The 18,146-nt window shown below is 47.9% G+C and overlaps 2 protein-coding genes across 3 annotated transcripts in view; one reads left to right on the forward strand and one right to left on the reverse strand.

The window, feature by feature from the left end:
- LOC8029740 (protein phosphatase 1 regulatory subunit 21) overlaps nt 1-4,725 on the forward strand; it is an 87,749-nt gene extending 83,024 nt beyond the window's left edge. For both annotated transcript variants that reach the window (XM_029985463.4, XM_042287200.1), the window contains one exon: nt 4,485-4,725. In XM_029985463.4, the coding sequence (XP_029841323.1) occupies nt 4,485-4,511 (27 nt within the window). In that variant the 3' untranslated portion in view covers nt 4,512-4,725. The remainder of the gene's footprint in view (nt 1-4,484) is intronic.
- A 2,317-nt stretch (nt 4,726-7,042) lies between these two features.
- Nucleotides 7,043-18,146, reverse strand: part of LOC8029743 (BTB/POZ domain-containing protein 7) — a 45,103-nt gene continuing 33,999 nt past the window's right edge. The window contains exons 11-12 of the mRNA XM_029985464.2: nt 14,536-14,888; nt 7,043-8,921 (exon numbers count right to left, since the gene is read on the reverse strand). Of these exons, the coding sequence (XP_029841324.2) occupies nt 8,778-8,921; nt 14,536-14,888 (497 nt within the window). The 3' untranslated portion in view covers nt 7,043-8,777. The remainder of the gene's footprint in view (nt 8,922-14,535; nt 14,889-18,146) is intronic.

Genomic DNA, 18,146 nt, shown 5'->3' on the forward strand with positions numbered 1-18,146 from the left:
GATGCCGACGAGCTTGCGGGGTCTGCAGGTGACCTTCCCCTATTACTCTCCTCTTCACCCTATCAAGATATAAAGCCTTCGTTGAAGACCTTGGTTCGTCATTGTTGGCGGTTGGAGTAGAACATAAAGTGCGAAAACAAGCTCCATGTTACCAAACCTGCTTTGGGAGTTTGGGAATGCTCTTCATGAAAGAGCCGACTTCATGAAACGTTGCTGTGCCGTCATGAAAATTGGGCACTCTTTTATAATGCATAGGTATCTGGTTTGGGGGGGAATATCGACCGGTCTGTGATCAGTGTGGTGACAGGCTGCTTTGCATATCTTGTGGTTGTGTCCCGGCCTTAAAATCCATGCGCCGCATACATTTTCCTGAATTTTTTCCACCACCATACCCCACTTCATCCTGCTCTCCTTGAGGGAGAGAATCCTCTAGTCTCTTTTGAACGAGCAATAGACTCTCTTGGTAGTATTGACCTTTTACACCAATTGTAGCTTTCTGGTGATATTTTCGTGAAAACCACCCATAGTACAATGATTCTTTCAATTAGTTTGGTGCAGATGGCCTCGTAGCTTTTGTGCCATAAGCTCCCAGAATCACTCATCATTACACCCAAGTAGTGGCACCATGTCCAATCAGCAGCCGAGAACACTCGCTGTCACCTTGACCACAATCGGAGCGCTGGAGAGGGCCCTTGCAGCCTTCTGCACACTTCTTTACAAGGCAGGTTAGTGGGCTCCTAGGGGCCCGGGGGTTCCCCAGAGTCGCCAAGTAACTTACGCCTGGAAGTACCGGCATTCCATAATCCAAGCATCTGACGGGCGCCGCCACTTTGGTGCCTACCACAGAGCGGGTGCAACTGGCGATAGTCACGATTTCAAGATGCATCTGCCTCGGCTTAAATTATGCTGTCGGGAAGCTCAGGCAATGTCGTCTTGCTTTGTCGTGGACTCCTCTAACATTTCTGGAGGATGAAAACCATTTCCTGTGATTTCAGCAATGTTGGGTAAAGTGCATCTAAAATGTACTTAAAGTAAAGTACCGAGTAAATGAGAGATCATGTAGTTCAAGTAAAGTAGCAAGTACACTGGGTGCAATGTACTTGAAGTGAAGTACAATAAATACAATTTCCTTTTAAAGTAACTTAAAAGTATGTTTTAACGCAATCTTTCATTGTGCCAGTTATTTCTGGAAATGGCGGCGAATTTTGAATAAATTCAAGCGGCCAAAGAGTATAGTTACCGTATTTACTCGCATATTGGTCGATACGTCGTATAGGTCGACCCCCTAACTTCGGGACCCCCGAAAAAAAAAAAAAGTTGAAAAATATAATACCGGGATTCGCGTATTGGTCGACCCCCCAGTTTTGATGAGGCGATTTTTGAAAAACAGGTCGACCTATACGCGAGTAAATACGGTATTTTTGGAAATGACACCAAATTCAGAAGTTCCTTAGACTTCTGGACCCCCCTAAGGTGCGAGCGGTATTGGGAGAGAGCATAACGTCAGCCCCGTAGCTTCCGCAAACAATCCTCTTGTGGAGGAGTGTGTTCTTCGAACATTTTTGTTCTCGCTTCTGCTGACTTGGCCAGAGTAAAAATGCTGCGGGAAGGCTGCTCCCAGTACAAATGAGGCAATGCGTCGTCTGCTCACGTTTCGGTGAGTATAGGATTTTCTGAGGAAAAACTCCCGACTTCAAAGTATATTCTCCAAATTTGGTCTTGTTAAATTTGCATTACAAAATGATGCTTTGTCAACCGTGAAGTACTGGGAGAGATTTTCAGTATTTCTTCAGAGTTGACAAAGCATCATTTTGTGGTGCAAATTTAACGAGACCCATATTTAGGAATGTACTTTGAAGTCGAAAGTTGTACTCGGAAAGTAGCAGAAAAAATCCATAAGTACAAGTACATACCCAAAGATGTACTTCAAGTAACCTCCTTGAAGTAGTACTTTAAATTAAAGTACTTCCCAACACTGAATTTCAGATAAGGATTACTGGCAACAGCGATTTGAAATGCCAAGATGGCTGAAGTGTTGTCACTCCGAAGCGTACCTTATTTAATGGCTCTAGGCTCTCCGAGCTCCCAAATTTCCTCGATGGTTCATACCTCCAGTGAAGTGTTCTCCTTTAAGCTGATGCCGATGCAGACGATCGAGTCATACTTGTGCCGCAATCTCCCGATGGATGCAGCAAGCATGCGGCGGCATCCTCCGCTTTATAACAGTGTGCTGTCTTTCACTTGCTACTGGAAGTCTTGTGACTTCTTAAGACCGAGTGACTTGGAACCTCTAAAAATCTCTTACAACGAGAGGACACACTGGTGCCTTCTATTGGGTAGCAGTGGAAACTTGGTGGGCCCACATATTTTCTATTTCTCTCACGCATCATCCTTTTTTTCTTGGCTCGAAAAACTTTTGTCAACGTTGTAAACGACCATTTCTTGTAGGTATTACGCACATTTGACCTTGGAAATCTCGCCAAACCTCGATCTAGGGAAATGCTGTTCCATAGGGTCGTGCGAATATTCGAAATTTCGAATAGTAGTTTCGAATAATACACCATTTGATATTCGCTTCGAGAAGAACTGCACTATTCGCGTTTTTCGAAGTGTTGATCGCGGCAGGTTATCCCGTCGAGTGCGCTTCTTATTGAGCACCAATGTAATGCAGAGAAGCAATACCCGCGGAAGCCAGCTCCGCGGGTGTTGCTTCTCTGCATTACATTGGTGCTCGATAAGAAGCGCACTCAACGGGATAACCTGCCGCAATAAACACTTGGAAAAGTATGAACATCGCAATTGCGTGCTTGGAAGTAAAGCATACATTCAAAGCGGGATGGTGCACCTGTGCCGACTGTATTCGAAAATAAATGAAAACTTAGTGAAAGTTTCAAAATTACTGCTATGCAAAAGTATATTTGCTAGGCAGAGATGCCCTTACAATTTGTTTATCATGCACGATTCATTCTTTTTAAACTCGAGATTAAAGAAAGAATATTTTATATAGCAAGATTTGTAAATTCACTCCATTGGGTATAGTTGGCCATCTCTATACGATTCATTTTATGTCAAACCCATCGTTTACTTGCCATTTCAAGGCATTAGACCTTATGAGGTCGCAGTTCATAAATATAGATAGATTAAACTTGGCTTAATGAAAAAGTGGAACAACCTTCACAATTTTAGCTGGGTTTTCGTCTAAGCATTATGCAATGGTAGTGAAAGGCGTGGAAAAACTATTCGATATTCGAATCGAAAATATTTGGCCTAAACCACTATTCACTTCAAACTCAAAATCCACTATTCGCACAAGACTACTGTTCCAGGGTCACCACATAGATGGTGCCAGCGTGTTCTCTCGTCCTAAGAAATTTTAAGAGGTTTCAAGGCACTCAGTTCCAAGGAGTCGCGAGTGTGTGAACGGGCCTTAAGAGCTTAGTTCTACGGTTACTTCTCCAGATATGTCTTCACTTTCCCAACCTCCTACAATTCGGTAAATTAAGAAAGCCTGCCTCACCACAGTCCTAACCTAATTGTGCGAAGTTGGTGCTTTGTCTATAGACAAAGTGCAAACTTTGCACAATGTCGCTGATGTATCGGCGCTCCGATGCACTACTCTGCCTCTTCTCGCTTACCCACACAATGTAGTCCCGACTTTGCATTAATATCTCAGTGCTGAGATGAATGTGTGAATCACCATTTAAAGTACTCTAGGGAATGCTGCATTATTATAGTGCATCTCTCTAGTTGTGTGCGCTGCTATCGGGGGTACAGGGGTAGGCGCATAACACAAGCAGTTGCAAAGGAGGGGAAGGAGGAATCCCCTTCTTACCTGGACTCTGCTGTGTATGCCAAGCATCGCTTTTGTGTCCATCGGGGATTAGCTTGTCGCTCAATTTTTTTTTACAAAAAGGGTATCATATTGTGAAACATTCTTTGGCTAGGTATTTGGCCCTTCGTGAAGTTTGGATAAAACTGTGACTGCGAGGCTTGACACCGATTGGTTGACAGGTGGGAGGAGTGAGGTGCTCGATGCTGGTTGGTTAACGAGGAAGTTGTGACCAAGGGGTAGGTGAGGAGCAGCTCGACCACCTGTGCGCACTAAGGGAGAGCAGCTCGAGAGTATGGAAGGCTCTAGAAGATCGCCAGGGTTATCAGCACGATTAGTAATAGTATTGCTTCAGTCCAGGAACAACTATCGAGCTTAAACATGGTTTGTGTTAAACATTCTCATGAAGACAGCCGTGAACGTAGGAGTCTGAAAACTCAAGACTATTGCTGAATGTTTGTGAGGCTAGAACGTTTCATGTATGCAACACAAGTTGCCATAAATATTTTCTTCCTTCTCTGGCCTGCGACGTCTACTCTGCTGTGAGGAACTTCTAAACAGGGTCTTGTGAAACAAACTTTGGGATGTCGGGAGAGTTGTATAAAGTCGTGTCAACCTCTGGTTTGCGTCACCCATCGCTTGTCCTCCGTCGCAGCTTGGCAAGAAGCTCAAGCCCAAGTGATGGACCTGCAGCCAGGAATGGCAGCACTCTCTTTTTCACCCCGTTGTGGCACCTTTAACGACGTTACGCCACTTTGGGCACTCCCAAGGACTACTCCAGGAGCAAGGACATTCTGGCAGAGGCAGACTTGCGGGCACACCGCTGCCACGACCACTGGGGGCCAGGCCCCCGCCGCTTTGTGCAATAAAGTGCTCCCCCAGAGAAACCCGCCTCACTTCTCGTTGGATACAATGACTGAAACTGTCTTTAGCATCCTATGTGGAGAGAGTCTCCTTCTTGCTCAGGGGTGGCTGTGACATCAGAATGCCCAGCTCATATTGACTGACTGAAAGAAAAAAAAGAAAATAGTGGGTAGACCTCAATGCTTGGTGCCTTAAGGTCTACCCACAATTTTTTTTCAATCGGCCAATAAGGGCTAGGCGTCATTCTGATGTCACAGCTACTCGTGAGCAAGACGCAGACGACTTGCTTTCTGCATACGGAGAAACTGAAGGAGAGGAGAACATAAGAGCTTGGTGCGACGTCGGAGAGCCGAGCCGTTATTGGAAGGATATTGGGTAGATGCAGAGGCTCCCTGCTTTTGTCTCTACGCAGTCTCCCGCCAAACAAAGTGAGTGCCGTCTGCTCCTCGTCCAAACGTCGAACGTTGGCATTGTCTGCTAGTCGTGGCAATGGCTATCTTACCTTTTATGTTCTTCGTTACATTATCTGTCATCGGTACATCTGTGCTTTGTGTGTCACTCGCAAGCTACTTTGAAGGAATCTTGAACCGAAATTTGGAGCTCGGAAAACAAGGCTGGAGCGATAGGTGGGAAGCTGCAAATTGCCAAAACATCACTCGTACCGGAATATCTATACTATAACGGTTCGCCATAATTTTGGAAAAGAAGCGCACGATTGAACACAACCAACAAGGCCGACGAGATATGTCATGTCACAATTCTCATTCCCTCCCCACTTCCCTTCGTCTCCTCCAGCTGGTGAACCAAAGCGAGGAGAGAAACAAGGCCGCTTCCTGTCATTCTCAACTGCTCCAAGAGAATCATGACGTGATATTTCTCGCATGATTGTGCCCTTGTTTTCCAAAAATACGGCCATCCGTTAGAGATATCGATGCATCAGTGATGTTTTGGGGTTTTTAGCGTCCCGTTCAACGTATCTGCGGCCTTATTTTGCGGACTCAATTTTAGTTCAGCATCCTTTTATTTGGTTGCTATGCTTCCCACGAAGCATAGATGTTTTGGTGACTCTTGACAGGGGGGATCAGCACCACAGCTTGCAGAACGTGGAGAGAAAGCTTGCGCTGCAGAACCCAGGGATCTTGGGGTCAATCCCCACCCCTGCCAGTCTCGATCTGGATGAGCGTCTTACTGGCATGTGGTTGTGCATTGCAACTGCATTACGCATGTTAAAGACCCCAGGCTAGAAGTGGTACTGCACCGGCTAAGTTTTATCTACAGCGTAAACCAGCGTTGCCACCTCGAGGGCAAACCAACCTTACACTATAAAAACGAGCGTAAATTTTTTATTGACTGTCCACGTACGTTTTTGCAATATCACTTGCTCCTGCAACACAAGCAAGCGATACTCTGTGAAGGTGCCTTATAGGGGTACTCTGGGGACTTTTAACTACCCCAACTTACTATATTTTCGGAATCGCTGGCCTTTACCCTTTTCGGTAACAATGTAGTCCAACCTCGTTATAATGAACTAGCATCGCGGCAAGTGAAAACAATGCCAAAACGAACAAATGCAGTTAAACCCGTTTATATCGAACTCACAAAAAAACGACTACCAGTTCGATATAGCGAATAATTGATATAAAAGTTAATAAATGGGACTCTCAAAAATTCACTTTCTGCTGACATATTAGACAATGAAATAGCCTTGCATCTTCTGCTTTTTCTGCATTGCATCCTCAATAACAATATTTTTCTATGCTATCGACAGACTCTAAAATGCTGAGGCTGCTGCCTTCTATATTTGCGCATTAGCGCCGAACTATGCTGAGAGCACAGAGCACGTCCGAGCAGAAGCACTTTCTCCTCCAGAGCGCCGTTTTGCTCTGCAAGTTGGCTTTCCCCTAAGACAGGTGGCTGAGTTGGGGGAATGCCAGCTAGCAGAGCAAGCTGGCTTTTTTTTCTTCTGGGCGGTCGACACTGCTGCCCAGAAAAAGAAAAAGCCAAAGTGCTCTGCAAGCTGGCTTTCCCCCAATGCGGCCACTCGCTTTGGGGCGAAAGCCAGCTTGCAGAGCAAAGTGGCACTCTTGGCAGTTCGATGTATCGGTAGTGGCTGCTATTTTTGTTCGATGTAACCATAGTTTTTGCTATATATCATCACTAACATTAATCTGCACAAAAATTGTTCGATATAAGGGATAATGTGATGTAAACGGATTTGACGTAGTCGAGTTTGACTGTACTTTGGTCCAAGTCCGTAGACGTCGAGAGCTTGTAGCTCATGTCCATTCAACTCTTAGAAGTTTTGTCATATATATTTTATGTGCACCGAAACGAGACGTTGCACCTTCGAAAATGTATAAATATCATTTTATTCACACTGCTCACCATCGCTCGTAATCACAAATGCGTAATATATTACAAGGTTCCCGTTCGTCCTGCCTAGGACGCGGCTGTCGACGAACAATGGTGCCTGCGCGAGCATCACCGTTTCAGAGAGCGGCCTCGTGCAAATTGACACCTTCGTTCACAATATGTACACGTCACAAACACCTCCCACCTTGGAAGAAGAGTCCATGTCAGATTGAGTCCTTTGGAAACGACGCAAACTCCTGCGTCGCAAAGTCTGCCGCCGTCGAAGTCTACGCCTTTCGACGAAGACGGGCGAAGAGTTCAGAGGAAGGATTTTGTACTTGAGAGCCCCTCCCCCTCTGCCGCCGGGAATCGTGCGACGAATAAATAGCCGGCCGAGTTTCTTTGCACTGAGAACACCTTTGGATTCTCCTCTCTACGTAAAACCTGGAGCACATCCACGTTCCCCCCTTTCTGTTTATGCGTAAACGGACGACAGTCGTTGTGGGACTCGTATAGTATCGTAACAGCAGAAAAACCGCCGCCGAAGCTCGATACTCGCGTCTGCGACATGCACATTCACGACAACTATGTCGCCTGGAAAGCGTCTCTGTTTACAGCCTCGTGCCACCCACGTATTGAAAGAGGTCTCTAAGAGGCAACAAAGTATGTCGCGGATGTCACAATCCCAGAAAGTGCAAGGGTCGCCGTCTTTGCGGCGTCCAACTTCGTTTCCACCGCAACTTCCGTCGACCATCTACCCGCGAGGCGACTTACGGCAGGACGGGTGTCCATCGCATCCGCCACTGCCAGGGCAACGACGTAAGGCTTTTACGAAGTTGTCGGATGAAAATTGAGGGGCCACGAACGAGGTCGCAGTAAACGCACCAGTCGCAGACGCAAGCCGAGCACTGTCGTGAGCTTGTTGAGCGGGCTCGAGAACCGCGCGTTTGGTCGTCGCCCGTCTCGCGCAAACAAGCTGAGAGAGCGTCGCTGCGCTCCGGTAGAACCGTCTACCCACTCGAGCGAAAGAACGACGTTCACTTTGGAGAAGCTCTAGTCTCGCTCGTGCAATCGCATGTTCTTCACATCGCCAACAACACGTCGCGGCCGTTCGTCGAGGAGCTCTCGTGCTCGACCGTGTCGCAGACCCCGCCCCGCACACGTCCTCCTCTTGCGGCATGTGCGGCGAGCCCCGCCGGCAGACGGTCGGTCTCGCTTACTGCCCGGAAGGCGTCTCCGACCGGTGCGTTGGCGTCCTGTTCTGCCCGTGCGTGGAAAATGGTCCCGAAGTGGCAACGAACGACATTGCAAAAGCCGGAGTGTCACGCCGTCAGTTGGGTCTAGAAGTCCGGGCAAAAAATATGAGCGAACGCGAGCGTCGTCGTCAAGGCGTTCCCACTCCCGAAAGCTTCCGTGGGGCGTCAAGCTAGAAAGCAACCCGCGGCGAAACGGGCGTCTGCCAGATCCACGAACGCTGCTGGGACACCGTCGAGGTCCTGACTGGCGGCGACGCAATGCATTTAAAAGACGTTTTCGGGCGGGAAGCGAGGAACCGCTTTTTGGTACGCGGTAGACGCACCGGCCAGAGGCGCACGCACTCCAAGAACCGTGACGTCGCAGATGCCGCACGCATTCTTCTTTCACGCCGCGTGCGGCAAGCCCGGCCGGCAAACGGTCGGCCTCGCTGGTGCGTCTTCCCGCTGGAGCGCCGGCCACCCCTCCCCGGGGTCGGTCATACGAGCATGTGGACGGGCGAGAGGTCGTCCGAGCCGAAGTCGTCCTTGTCCGACTCAGCCAAGTCCAGGTGTTCCAGGTTGGCCGTTGCCATGGCGATGTCCGGGATGCGCTTGCTCAGCAGGCTGCTCTCGGCCTGCAGCTGAAGGAGCCACGCGTTGGCCGTCAACTCACGTGCATGGCCGAACTAGTCGACCGACGAGCCCTTACAAAAGTTGCTACAGTGAAACCTCGATAATTCGAACTCTCTTAGTACGAACTCGCACGCGGGTCCCATCAAAGTACTGTGTAATTCAATGGGTGAAAGCTCCCGGTAATTTAAATGCACGAAAATGCAAAACAGTTAAAACAAAAGGAACCACAGCACATTTTCTCTGTTCCTTGAAAGCCTGCTACGTGGTACGTGCCCACCAAAGCCGCGTTAAGTAGGCTCGCGATAATTCAAACTCGGATATTTCGTACTTCCGGTTCATTCAAACAGATTTGAAAATTTTGGTTGTCCCGCTATTTTTTTAATGTATTTATAAGCCACTTAATTCGAACGGCATTTTCGCTTAATTTATACTTTTTCTTCTTGCGGGTATTGCTTTGTGGGTAATGCTTCTCGCCGAGAAGCAATACCCGCAAAGCACGCTTTCGCGAGTGTTGCTTTTCCGCAGTGCACCAGTGCTCGGAAAGAAGCGCACTCAACGGGGCACAAGCGGGCACACATTAGCGCAAAAAGGGCGTTCACATTATGTGCTCAAGACTAGCAATGATGACCAAGACGACATTGAGGATGAGGAACAGCTCACTGGCATCATGCTTTCTGGCCTTAAAGCACATAATGTGAATGCCGAGCTGGCGGAATATCCTAGTCTTGACGACAATGTGTGTTTGTCGTGATGACTGATTAGAGGACATAGTACAGGAAGTAATGCCAGCACAGTGCAGCAGTGAGAGTGAAGATGACGATGAAGGAAGGGATGACCCACTACCAACTGTCACAGCCGCAGAGGCCTTTGAGCACATCAATGAGCTCCAGAAGTTTCTGCTTGCAAAGGAAGAGTCCCGTAAAGAGCTGGCTGGTATTGAAAATTTTGTTTTGAAATTTCACGTGCTGTCTGAATGAACTTAACGTCACACTTCTTTCACCAATGTGTTATGCCTGTACCTCCTTATAATTAGGCCTATGTAGAGGAGACTGGCAAAAATCTGCTTTGTATGTGTAGCTATCCATGTAACAAATCATAATGTTGTCTAGTATCATATTTAGAGGAATTTCTGATAACTCAAACTTCTGATAATTCAAACTAAAATCTGTGACTTCCTGGAGTTTGAATTAATGAGAGTCTACTGTGTTTCCATCGCCTCCTTGTTGATGGCACAGTGCGTGCACCTGCTTGCTTTTGTTAGTGTGCTCGATCTTGGTCTGGATTCGCTCCCGCCGACGTTGCTTGGGACGTCAACGTCGTGTCGTGGAGATGGTGGGTCAACCGTAGTACTATGACGTAAAGGATCTTCACACCAAGGTGAAAATTCTTAGGAAGTTGAGTGCAGCTCGCTCTCAGAAGAAATATGATATCGAGAAAAGCACGTCATCTACTTACATCAAGAACAAAGACGTCATCTTTGATTCTGTTAAAAGCAAAGCGTCGCTCCGCCGAGAAAAAGGCTATGAGAGTCAACTCATCCAGAACTCGAAAATGCTCTCGTATAGATAAAGCAGGCTTGCTCCACCAATCTACTGTTGAGCGGGCCGATAATGCGGCAAAGGCGATGGACTTTTCAAATGGAATAGAGATTGAAGACTTCAGTGCACCCGACAGGTGGCTTTCCCGCTTCAAGAAATGTCACGGGCTCACATCCAAGAGGGTTTGTGGAGACGGAGTTGACATTGATGAGGCTACGCATGTCGAGTGGATCTCTGGGCCGCTTAAGGAGCACCTTGGTTCTTACCGTATTTACACGAATGTAGGTCGACCCTTTTTTCAATTTTTGAAAATCTGAAGTAGGGGGGTCGACTTATAATCGAAGCAAAGCATTCCACCGCCGGCAAAAATGAAAAAATCGTGATATCATAAACACCTCGGCTTGTTACGAGTTCAGCCGGTTGTACCTCTAGCATGGCACTATTTTGTGCGCTCATTTTACAAATTAATTAACTTTTTATTTTCGCGAACGAGTATTATTGATAGCGATTCGCAAATTAACCCGAATATACGGCGGTGAACAGCGCACGGCGCGCCCGACTCCCGGGGGGTAGCGGCACTTCTTGTAAAGCCACTCCGGAGGCCGCTGGAAGAGCCTCACGGCTCACTCACCACGCAGCTTCTCTTTGCAGTTTTTCAAACGATTCACGGTCGCACATTGTTTGATCGAGTGACGAGATCATGCTGGAGCGCTAACTAAGTCTTTTTTTTGTATTGACACACATGATCCGGGCAGTTTAGGTTTTTGGTGCTCATTTATGGCCATTCTTCACTCAGAAGCAACCAACAACTGCGCTGTTGGATGCAAGTTCGACCAGTCGGAGCGGGTGATGCTCCAGTGGAGTCTGCAGTGGCGTGGGTTGACTGTGACGGAAAACAAAGAGGCTTCCATAGGCCAAAGTATGGATAGGTGCGGGTGCCTTCCGGAGTTGGAGGTCAGGCTTGCAACGTACGCCGCAAAAGTGTGCAATCAATCCCTACCCGTGACGTCCAACGCGATCGCCGAGCAAGCGCGGAACATGCGGTTGATCGTGACGTTTGCGAAGTGCGAGATTTCATTGTACCACGCCGACAACGTGCTTCGAGAACGTGGCAGTGATTATGACGGGACTGACATCAGCAGTGCGGACGAGTCGTAGTCTAGTCCCAGACGGAGTGAGAACGACAGTGAGCAGCTTCAGTTGTCCCACCTCCAGCGTGAACTTCCTAGTTCCGATAACGCCTGGGCACCTCATGCACCTCGCGCTTGCAAGCACAGCCAAAGCACGCCAGAAGGCATCAATCACGTTTTGGAGGCTTGGCTTTTGAAACAGATACTTTGCCATTTTCACGTGTTTGCACTAAAACGGGCATCTAAAGATTTTTTTTTTTTTTATGTGCAATGCGGAGGGTCGACTTGCAATCGAGTCGAATTACAATCGTGTAAATACGGTATTTCCTCAACAATGTTTTCAATACTGACGAAACTGCCCTCTACTTCAAGCTTCTTCCCGACGAGACGATTACACAGAGGCGACCCTTGTGCAGGGGGCAAGCGGTGCAAGGATCATATTACCGTAATAGTCTGCGCAAATGGCACAGAACGGTGCTGGTTGCTTGTTGTGATCGGCAAAGCAATGAACCTCGCTCTTTTAAAGGAATCAAAACCCTGCCTGTCGACTACACGGCCAACAAGAATCCACGGATGACGATGGATATTTTTCGCTTGGGTGCGCAAGCTCGACAGGAGGTTTGCTGCACAAAACAGAAACGTCCTTCTCTTTGCGGATAACTGCCCGGCTCGTTGTGATGAGAAGGGACTTGAATTCTTATGCTCGCAGCATCATGAAACTGCGTCAAGCCAGGAACTTTCGCAGTGTTTCCGCAAGCGTGGGCGAACCCATAGACTCAGACCCAAGAAGCTTCGAGACGATTTCACCCGAGGATGACAGCTCTCTTATCCAATAGGATTGCACTTTGTCTTGTGGAAGGTGTCACCTCCCAGAGCTTCGTAGATGTGGACACTGGTGCAGAGACCTGCGACCGATGCCGAGGCTATGCATGCTGCGTGCTGCAGGGACACTTCACGCGAGGAACCTTCGGTGCCAAGCCACAAAGACCCGGTTGACCCAAACTTGAGCGATGAAGAAACTCCTTTGCCAAATGTGTCAGCTTAGGAGCTAAGAGCTGCTGCGCGCTACTTTTCCAAAGAGAATTTGTACTCCGTATTGCTTATAGAATCGAGCATTGCTTATAGAATCGCGGATGAGAAAGCGTAAACAAATGCACGTTACAGATATTTTTGATAAAGTGGAACATCTTTCCAGTGTACTTGTAAACAGAGTTGCAAAACGACAACAAAACAACCAAAGAAAATGTGTCTCACAATATGAACACCAGCGGAGGGGTGGAGAAAACAAAACACAAGCAAACGTGTCTTAGAGGTTAGTTTAAATCGTAATAACTATTTGAAAGTGTCACATTTTTGCGCTCTTGCGAATAAAACATTTTCAGAAAATGAATGAGCACCCTGCGTTTCTTAAATGTTATTCCCAGAAAGGTGTTGATGATAGCATTCCGGTAATGGGTCTGCGGGAAGCTGAGGTCTCCCCGAATGATTGCTGCAGTCGCGGGAGGTCTTCAATATGACGATTGGCATTGCCTTCGAAGCTGACGTCGGATACCTTTTTACTAGATATATTTAAACAAGACTGGTGTTACTATGCACTACGTATGTCATGGCCTTAGTTTGCTTTCTGTGTCTATCGCAATGATGCGATCACTGCGGTCGGTCTCACTGTGGAGTGTGATGCTATTTTCCGTTTTATTTTTTCATTTCCTGGGTATGTGTGATTAGACGTGCACTTTTTTTATACAATATCCATTTTTCTAAAAGAAGCGTGGTCACGATTTGCGGCAAAGCCTAATGCAATATGAAGTGTCCGATGTCGTTACCGTGAGCTCCAGCGCGTTATTAAGAGGGGGTAATTTTATTTCGAACTGCGGATTATTCGAACCAACCTTAGAATTAACAAGATTCCACTGTACTATACTCCACGACAACTTTTCTTGGCAATGCAGTGGAAGGTACAGGCCTGCGTTCCCTCACCCATTTTGAGTGTGCGCAGGCTCTCCTCCTCTCCCCGGAAATGGGAAGAGGAGGAGAGCCTGCGCACACTCAAAATGGGTGAGGGAATTCAGGCCTGTACCTTCCACTGCATTGCCAAGAAAAGTTGTCGCGGAGTATAGATACCCTACTTTTTGGTCTATGAAACACACCCGGCATATAATCCCAGGGACAAATTCTGGCTAGAACAAAAGCTTCCCCATTAGGCAGTTTCCACAAGTCATGAGTCAGCACCTGGTGCATATTCCGTACATAAAACAATTGTTTTGACGGCACACCTTGAAACTGCCTGCTCTATTAGCACGGGGGGGGGGGGGGGGGGGGGGTTCTATAGTAAAGAAATCATTGTTAACATAATCTGTCATTCACAAAATACCCCACTTCTCATCACACCGAACAATGTCGAAACAATAAATCCATGAAAAGTCTGCACCACATGAACTTTAGGCTTTTAAACGTGAACAGTTCATGCACTACGGTTGGATAATATGATAATCAGCTTTTGGTGGTGAAAGACAAACAAGATAAGAAAGCCTCAGTGCTGAATTTTCCTGCGTCAGTAAAGAAGGCACAGATTGTACACGAGCGCTGCGTCGGCTGGTACTCACATTCACTCGGAGATTTAGTGACACAGGAAAATTCAGCACTGAAGTTTCATCCTGTTGAGATGACTAAGCAGACAACTGCGAGGAGGGAGGGCGAGGGCTTGGCCGTCTTGGGACCTACGGATCTCGGGGTGGCGGGTTCGAATCCCGACCGAGGTGCCCACAGTCCGACCTACGCGGCACCTTCTCATTACGAAGAAGGTGCCGCATAGCCGAGATTGTGGTTGCACATCAGAAGGTCTCCAGGCGGTGGAAACCAATCCTCGGCCCTGTGCCGGGGCGTGCCAGACACCTTTTGTTGGTTAGGCACGTGAAACCCACCCCCGCCAGTTTGGCTCGGGGACTGCAACCCACCTCGGCCAGCCGGAGGGCCCTCCTGCCCAGGTGGGGCTGCTGCAGCCGGTCCAGGAAGCGGCGCGAGGACACTGAGGGCGGGCAGAGGAGACCCCGCGGCTGCAGGGCGCGGCCCCTGGCTGCGGGGGCCCTGGCCTCCTGGGGGGCGCTCTCCCTGGAGGGGGGCCGCTCCTCGGGGGCGCAGGCCAGCAGGGCGGCCGCCTGGTCCGGCAGCCCCATCTCCCGCACCACCCGCAGCTGCAGCTGGCGCCCCACCTCCCCCCGGCCGGACACCAGCGACAGGGCCCGCCCGGCCCCCTGGCGCAGCTCCTGCTCCCGCTGACGCATCTGCCGCAGCACCTCCTCCCCCAGCACTGGAGAGACGGCCTTTATTAAAGCATCAAACGCCTTTTTCACAAAACCCACAATCCCCAAATTTGGTCTGTCCTTCCACTCATCCGTGCATGTCCCTACATATTTCGCGGGTAAAAGGATGAGATGCGACGACATCCTGTGACCTATACGCCTACCTAGTTTCCCCACTAAACTAAAATTTATAGAAGTTTAGGCTCTTCTTCACTCCACAAAATGACTCTCTTTTAAAGGGGTCTGGAAACAAAAATTGAAATATTCAGATTTCGTTCGGAAATGAGTCAAGCATGACGGATAATAACCGTAAATGATAATCGCACGTTTGTATTTTGAACGATAGGCCATATTTTTCGTTCCAAACGGTGCACTCGAGCAAGCGCTCGAAGAGAAGCGAACGGAGAGCGTGATGCGTCATGGGATATCCGGCGCAAACAAAAACAGAAAGAAAAGATTTGATTCCCGCGTTCGTGGAGTAGCAAGGCAGGCGTGGTTATGAGCTTTGCCCTTGGTGGCGTTGTCAGCGTTGTGATGGTGTCAATAGCGTCGGCGCGTTACAACCGAGCCGCTCGAAGTGCCCGTGGGGTGACGAGCGTGTGGCTGGCCCAAGGAGCACATAGCTTCCACAACACTGTCAGCTTAGGGCTGAACGAGGTGGGGAAAGCAACTTTTGTTCGAGTTTTGAGTGACGTGCTAATCTTCTAGGGGGAGAATGGCTATGTCCGGTTGCACGAACGAGGGTCCGAGAAAGAGGGGAGTCCTTCCTTTCCGTCTTCTTGAACCGTTTGGTACAATGCGCGACTTGTGAGTTGAGGAGGAAAGCTAAGAAGGCAAATATTGAAATGCCAAAGAGCAGCGCTGCTCCGAAGGAATCTGCTACGTCACGACTACGTAGCAGATTCCACAACGTTGCTAGACTACCTCCCAAATAGGCTCCGCATGCATCCACCAGGTGCACATTGAAAGATTGTTTATTTAGGTTTAAAATTAGTTTTCTTGTGCCTTTCAACGGAAGACTGGTGTTCTTGAGGTTAGGGCGCAACATGCAACACATTAAAGCCAGAAAATGAGCGCTGAAATTTCGTTTCCCTACCCCTTTAAGGGTTTATAGGCAATCGCTCCTTAAATACAGTTGAACCTTGATTTTACGAATTTCCCGATTTAACAAACAAGTTTGGATTCCCCGCGCAGCCTATGCGTGAGGTCTCCCTTCCTCGATTTTACGAAGTTCCCGATTTAACAAAATGATTAACGGGTCCCAGTGACTTCTTTAAATCGAGGTTCAAGTGTACTGCATTTCATGCATTGAAGGACTTTAAACATAAAGGTCACTCCCATTTTTTTTATTAATGCAGAGTGTATTACAGCCATATCTATATGATATAGACACCTCTATATAGAAAACATTTTCGGGGACAAAGTGGATAAATATGCACATTTTTGTCTCGTTCTTTGGACAACTCACATTATGGACAATTTTTGGGGATATCACAGGTGTCCATACTTATGACGCATGAACGTATAGGAATGGGTTTCATGAGAAAAGAAACATATTACGTTCGACCGACATGCAGGTCAAGGTGTTGCGTCACACAACAACATTATGACTGACAAACAGGGGGAAAAATATCATAATTTAAAAAAAAAATTAATCACATTTATTTTTTATAGCTACCGTAACATCCTGAATGTATGCTCACCCTCAAGCTTTGGCCCAGCCCCCATTTTATGTCAAACTATCTATGACAAAGAAAATCCTGATATATCGCCCCCCTTCCAAGAAATAGCACCCGGGCAGACCTTTCTTTTTAGAAGCCTCCGGATTATGCACGCACCCATGCACCAAACAGGAAAGTTGCACAGGGCACAGGAGTCTGCCCCTTGTGATTGACAAGGTGCCCGACTTGGCCCGACACCAAACTATTTGCCAACGTAATCGCCGGCTTCCCCAGCATCGCTCTTCGTCGCTTCGCCCTTTCGCTCGTTGCCGCATGGTTGGTTTTTCTAATTATTGGTTGCTTCTTTCTTTTACTTCATTTATTTTTTTAATTTACAGATCAGCGAGGGAACATCACGGTTTTGGAATCAAACGTTCCTTAATGGAACAAGCATTCTCGCGGTACGCCAATTGGTGGTGTTCATCGCGCGTGTGCAAGCAATGAACTTCACGTAGTGGTAATGCACCTGCTTCAATGCAGCGGTCCCAGGACTGAAACACGTGGGAGGCGGGCAATCTTTCTTAAGAATTTGGCAACATTGACAACGAACACCCATAGGCCTACGCCCAACTACGACTTTGACAATTACAACCGCAACAGACGTCATTTTCAGTGGTGGGAAGATGTGACACCAGATTCACAGCTTTGAGAAAACCTTAGAAAGTTTCCAACTGAAAAGGACACAGCGAGCTATGATGAGTTCAAAACGATCTTGGTTCATTTTCACACAGAGAACTTGTTGAAATTTACTTCCAAGTGTTGAAGAAGAGAACAAAGTTCAGTGGCTAGAGACTACGAAAAAGAAGTGGGAACGAAGGCTCCGGGAGCGTGGAATGCAATGCTGTATGTAAAACAGTGTTCACTTAGAGACGTGCACAACAAGTTGTCCACCTAACATTACACGTGCTCTGCCAACTCATTTTGTTTCGTTGAGCGCTGTACACTAGTCACGCTCAAGTGGAGTGCATGTCACACTTCGAAGAAAGCTGCAGCCCTTTTCAATGCACACATATTTTCCCCCCGGTTTATTCTGGGCCTCCTGTTCTTACCACTCAACACATTTCCAATTTCTGATGCCTTCACAGATTGCAGTTCCCTCTTCCAACTTTTGGGGGGGTTGGCAGCATGAGCTCGTCGAGGGCAGCATGAGCCTGTCGAGTGCAACAAATCCCACAATCGGCGGTTCTTACCGATTTGTCTGCGGCAAGACTGGTGGCCGTCCGGAGAAATCAGGCGATCGCTCCGCCGAGGACCAGCAAGGCACCAAAAAGGCTCGAAATCGTCGAACCGAAGGTCTTGGTGGCCACGAGCGAATTCTCACGATGCAGAGCGCTCTCCCTAGTTGCAAGTGCACGTTTTTGTCGGAACAGCCCCCCAATAGACTTATTGCCAAACTACTTAAGCATCAAGGAGAATGGTGGGAAGGTAGGTCTCTGCGCTGTCCACGCTTGCCTTCTCCGCATAAAAGATTCAAAGCAAACAACCAAAATAAAACGTCGACGAATGCGCGTTTGGCATTTGTTTTAGGATTTCGCTTTAGAACAC

Source organism: Ixodes scapularis, unplaced genomic scaffold, assembly GCF_016920785.2.
Source record: "Ixodes scapularis isolate PalLabHiFi unplaced genomic scaffold, ASM1692078v2 PGA_scaffold10__122_contigs__length_95168666, whole genome shotgun sequence".
Lineage (NCBI taxonomy): Eukaryota > Metazoa > Arthropoda > Arachnida > Ixodida > Ixodidae > Ixodes > Ixodes scapularis.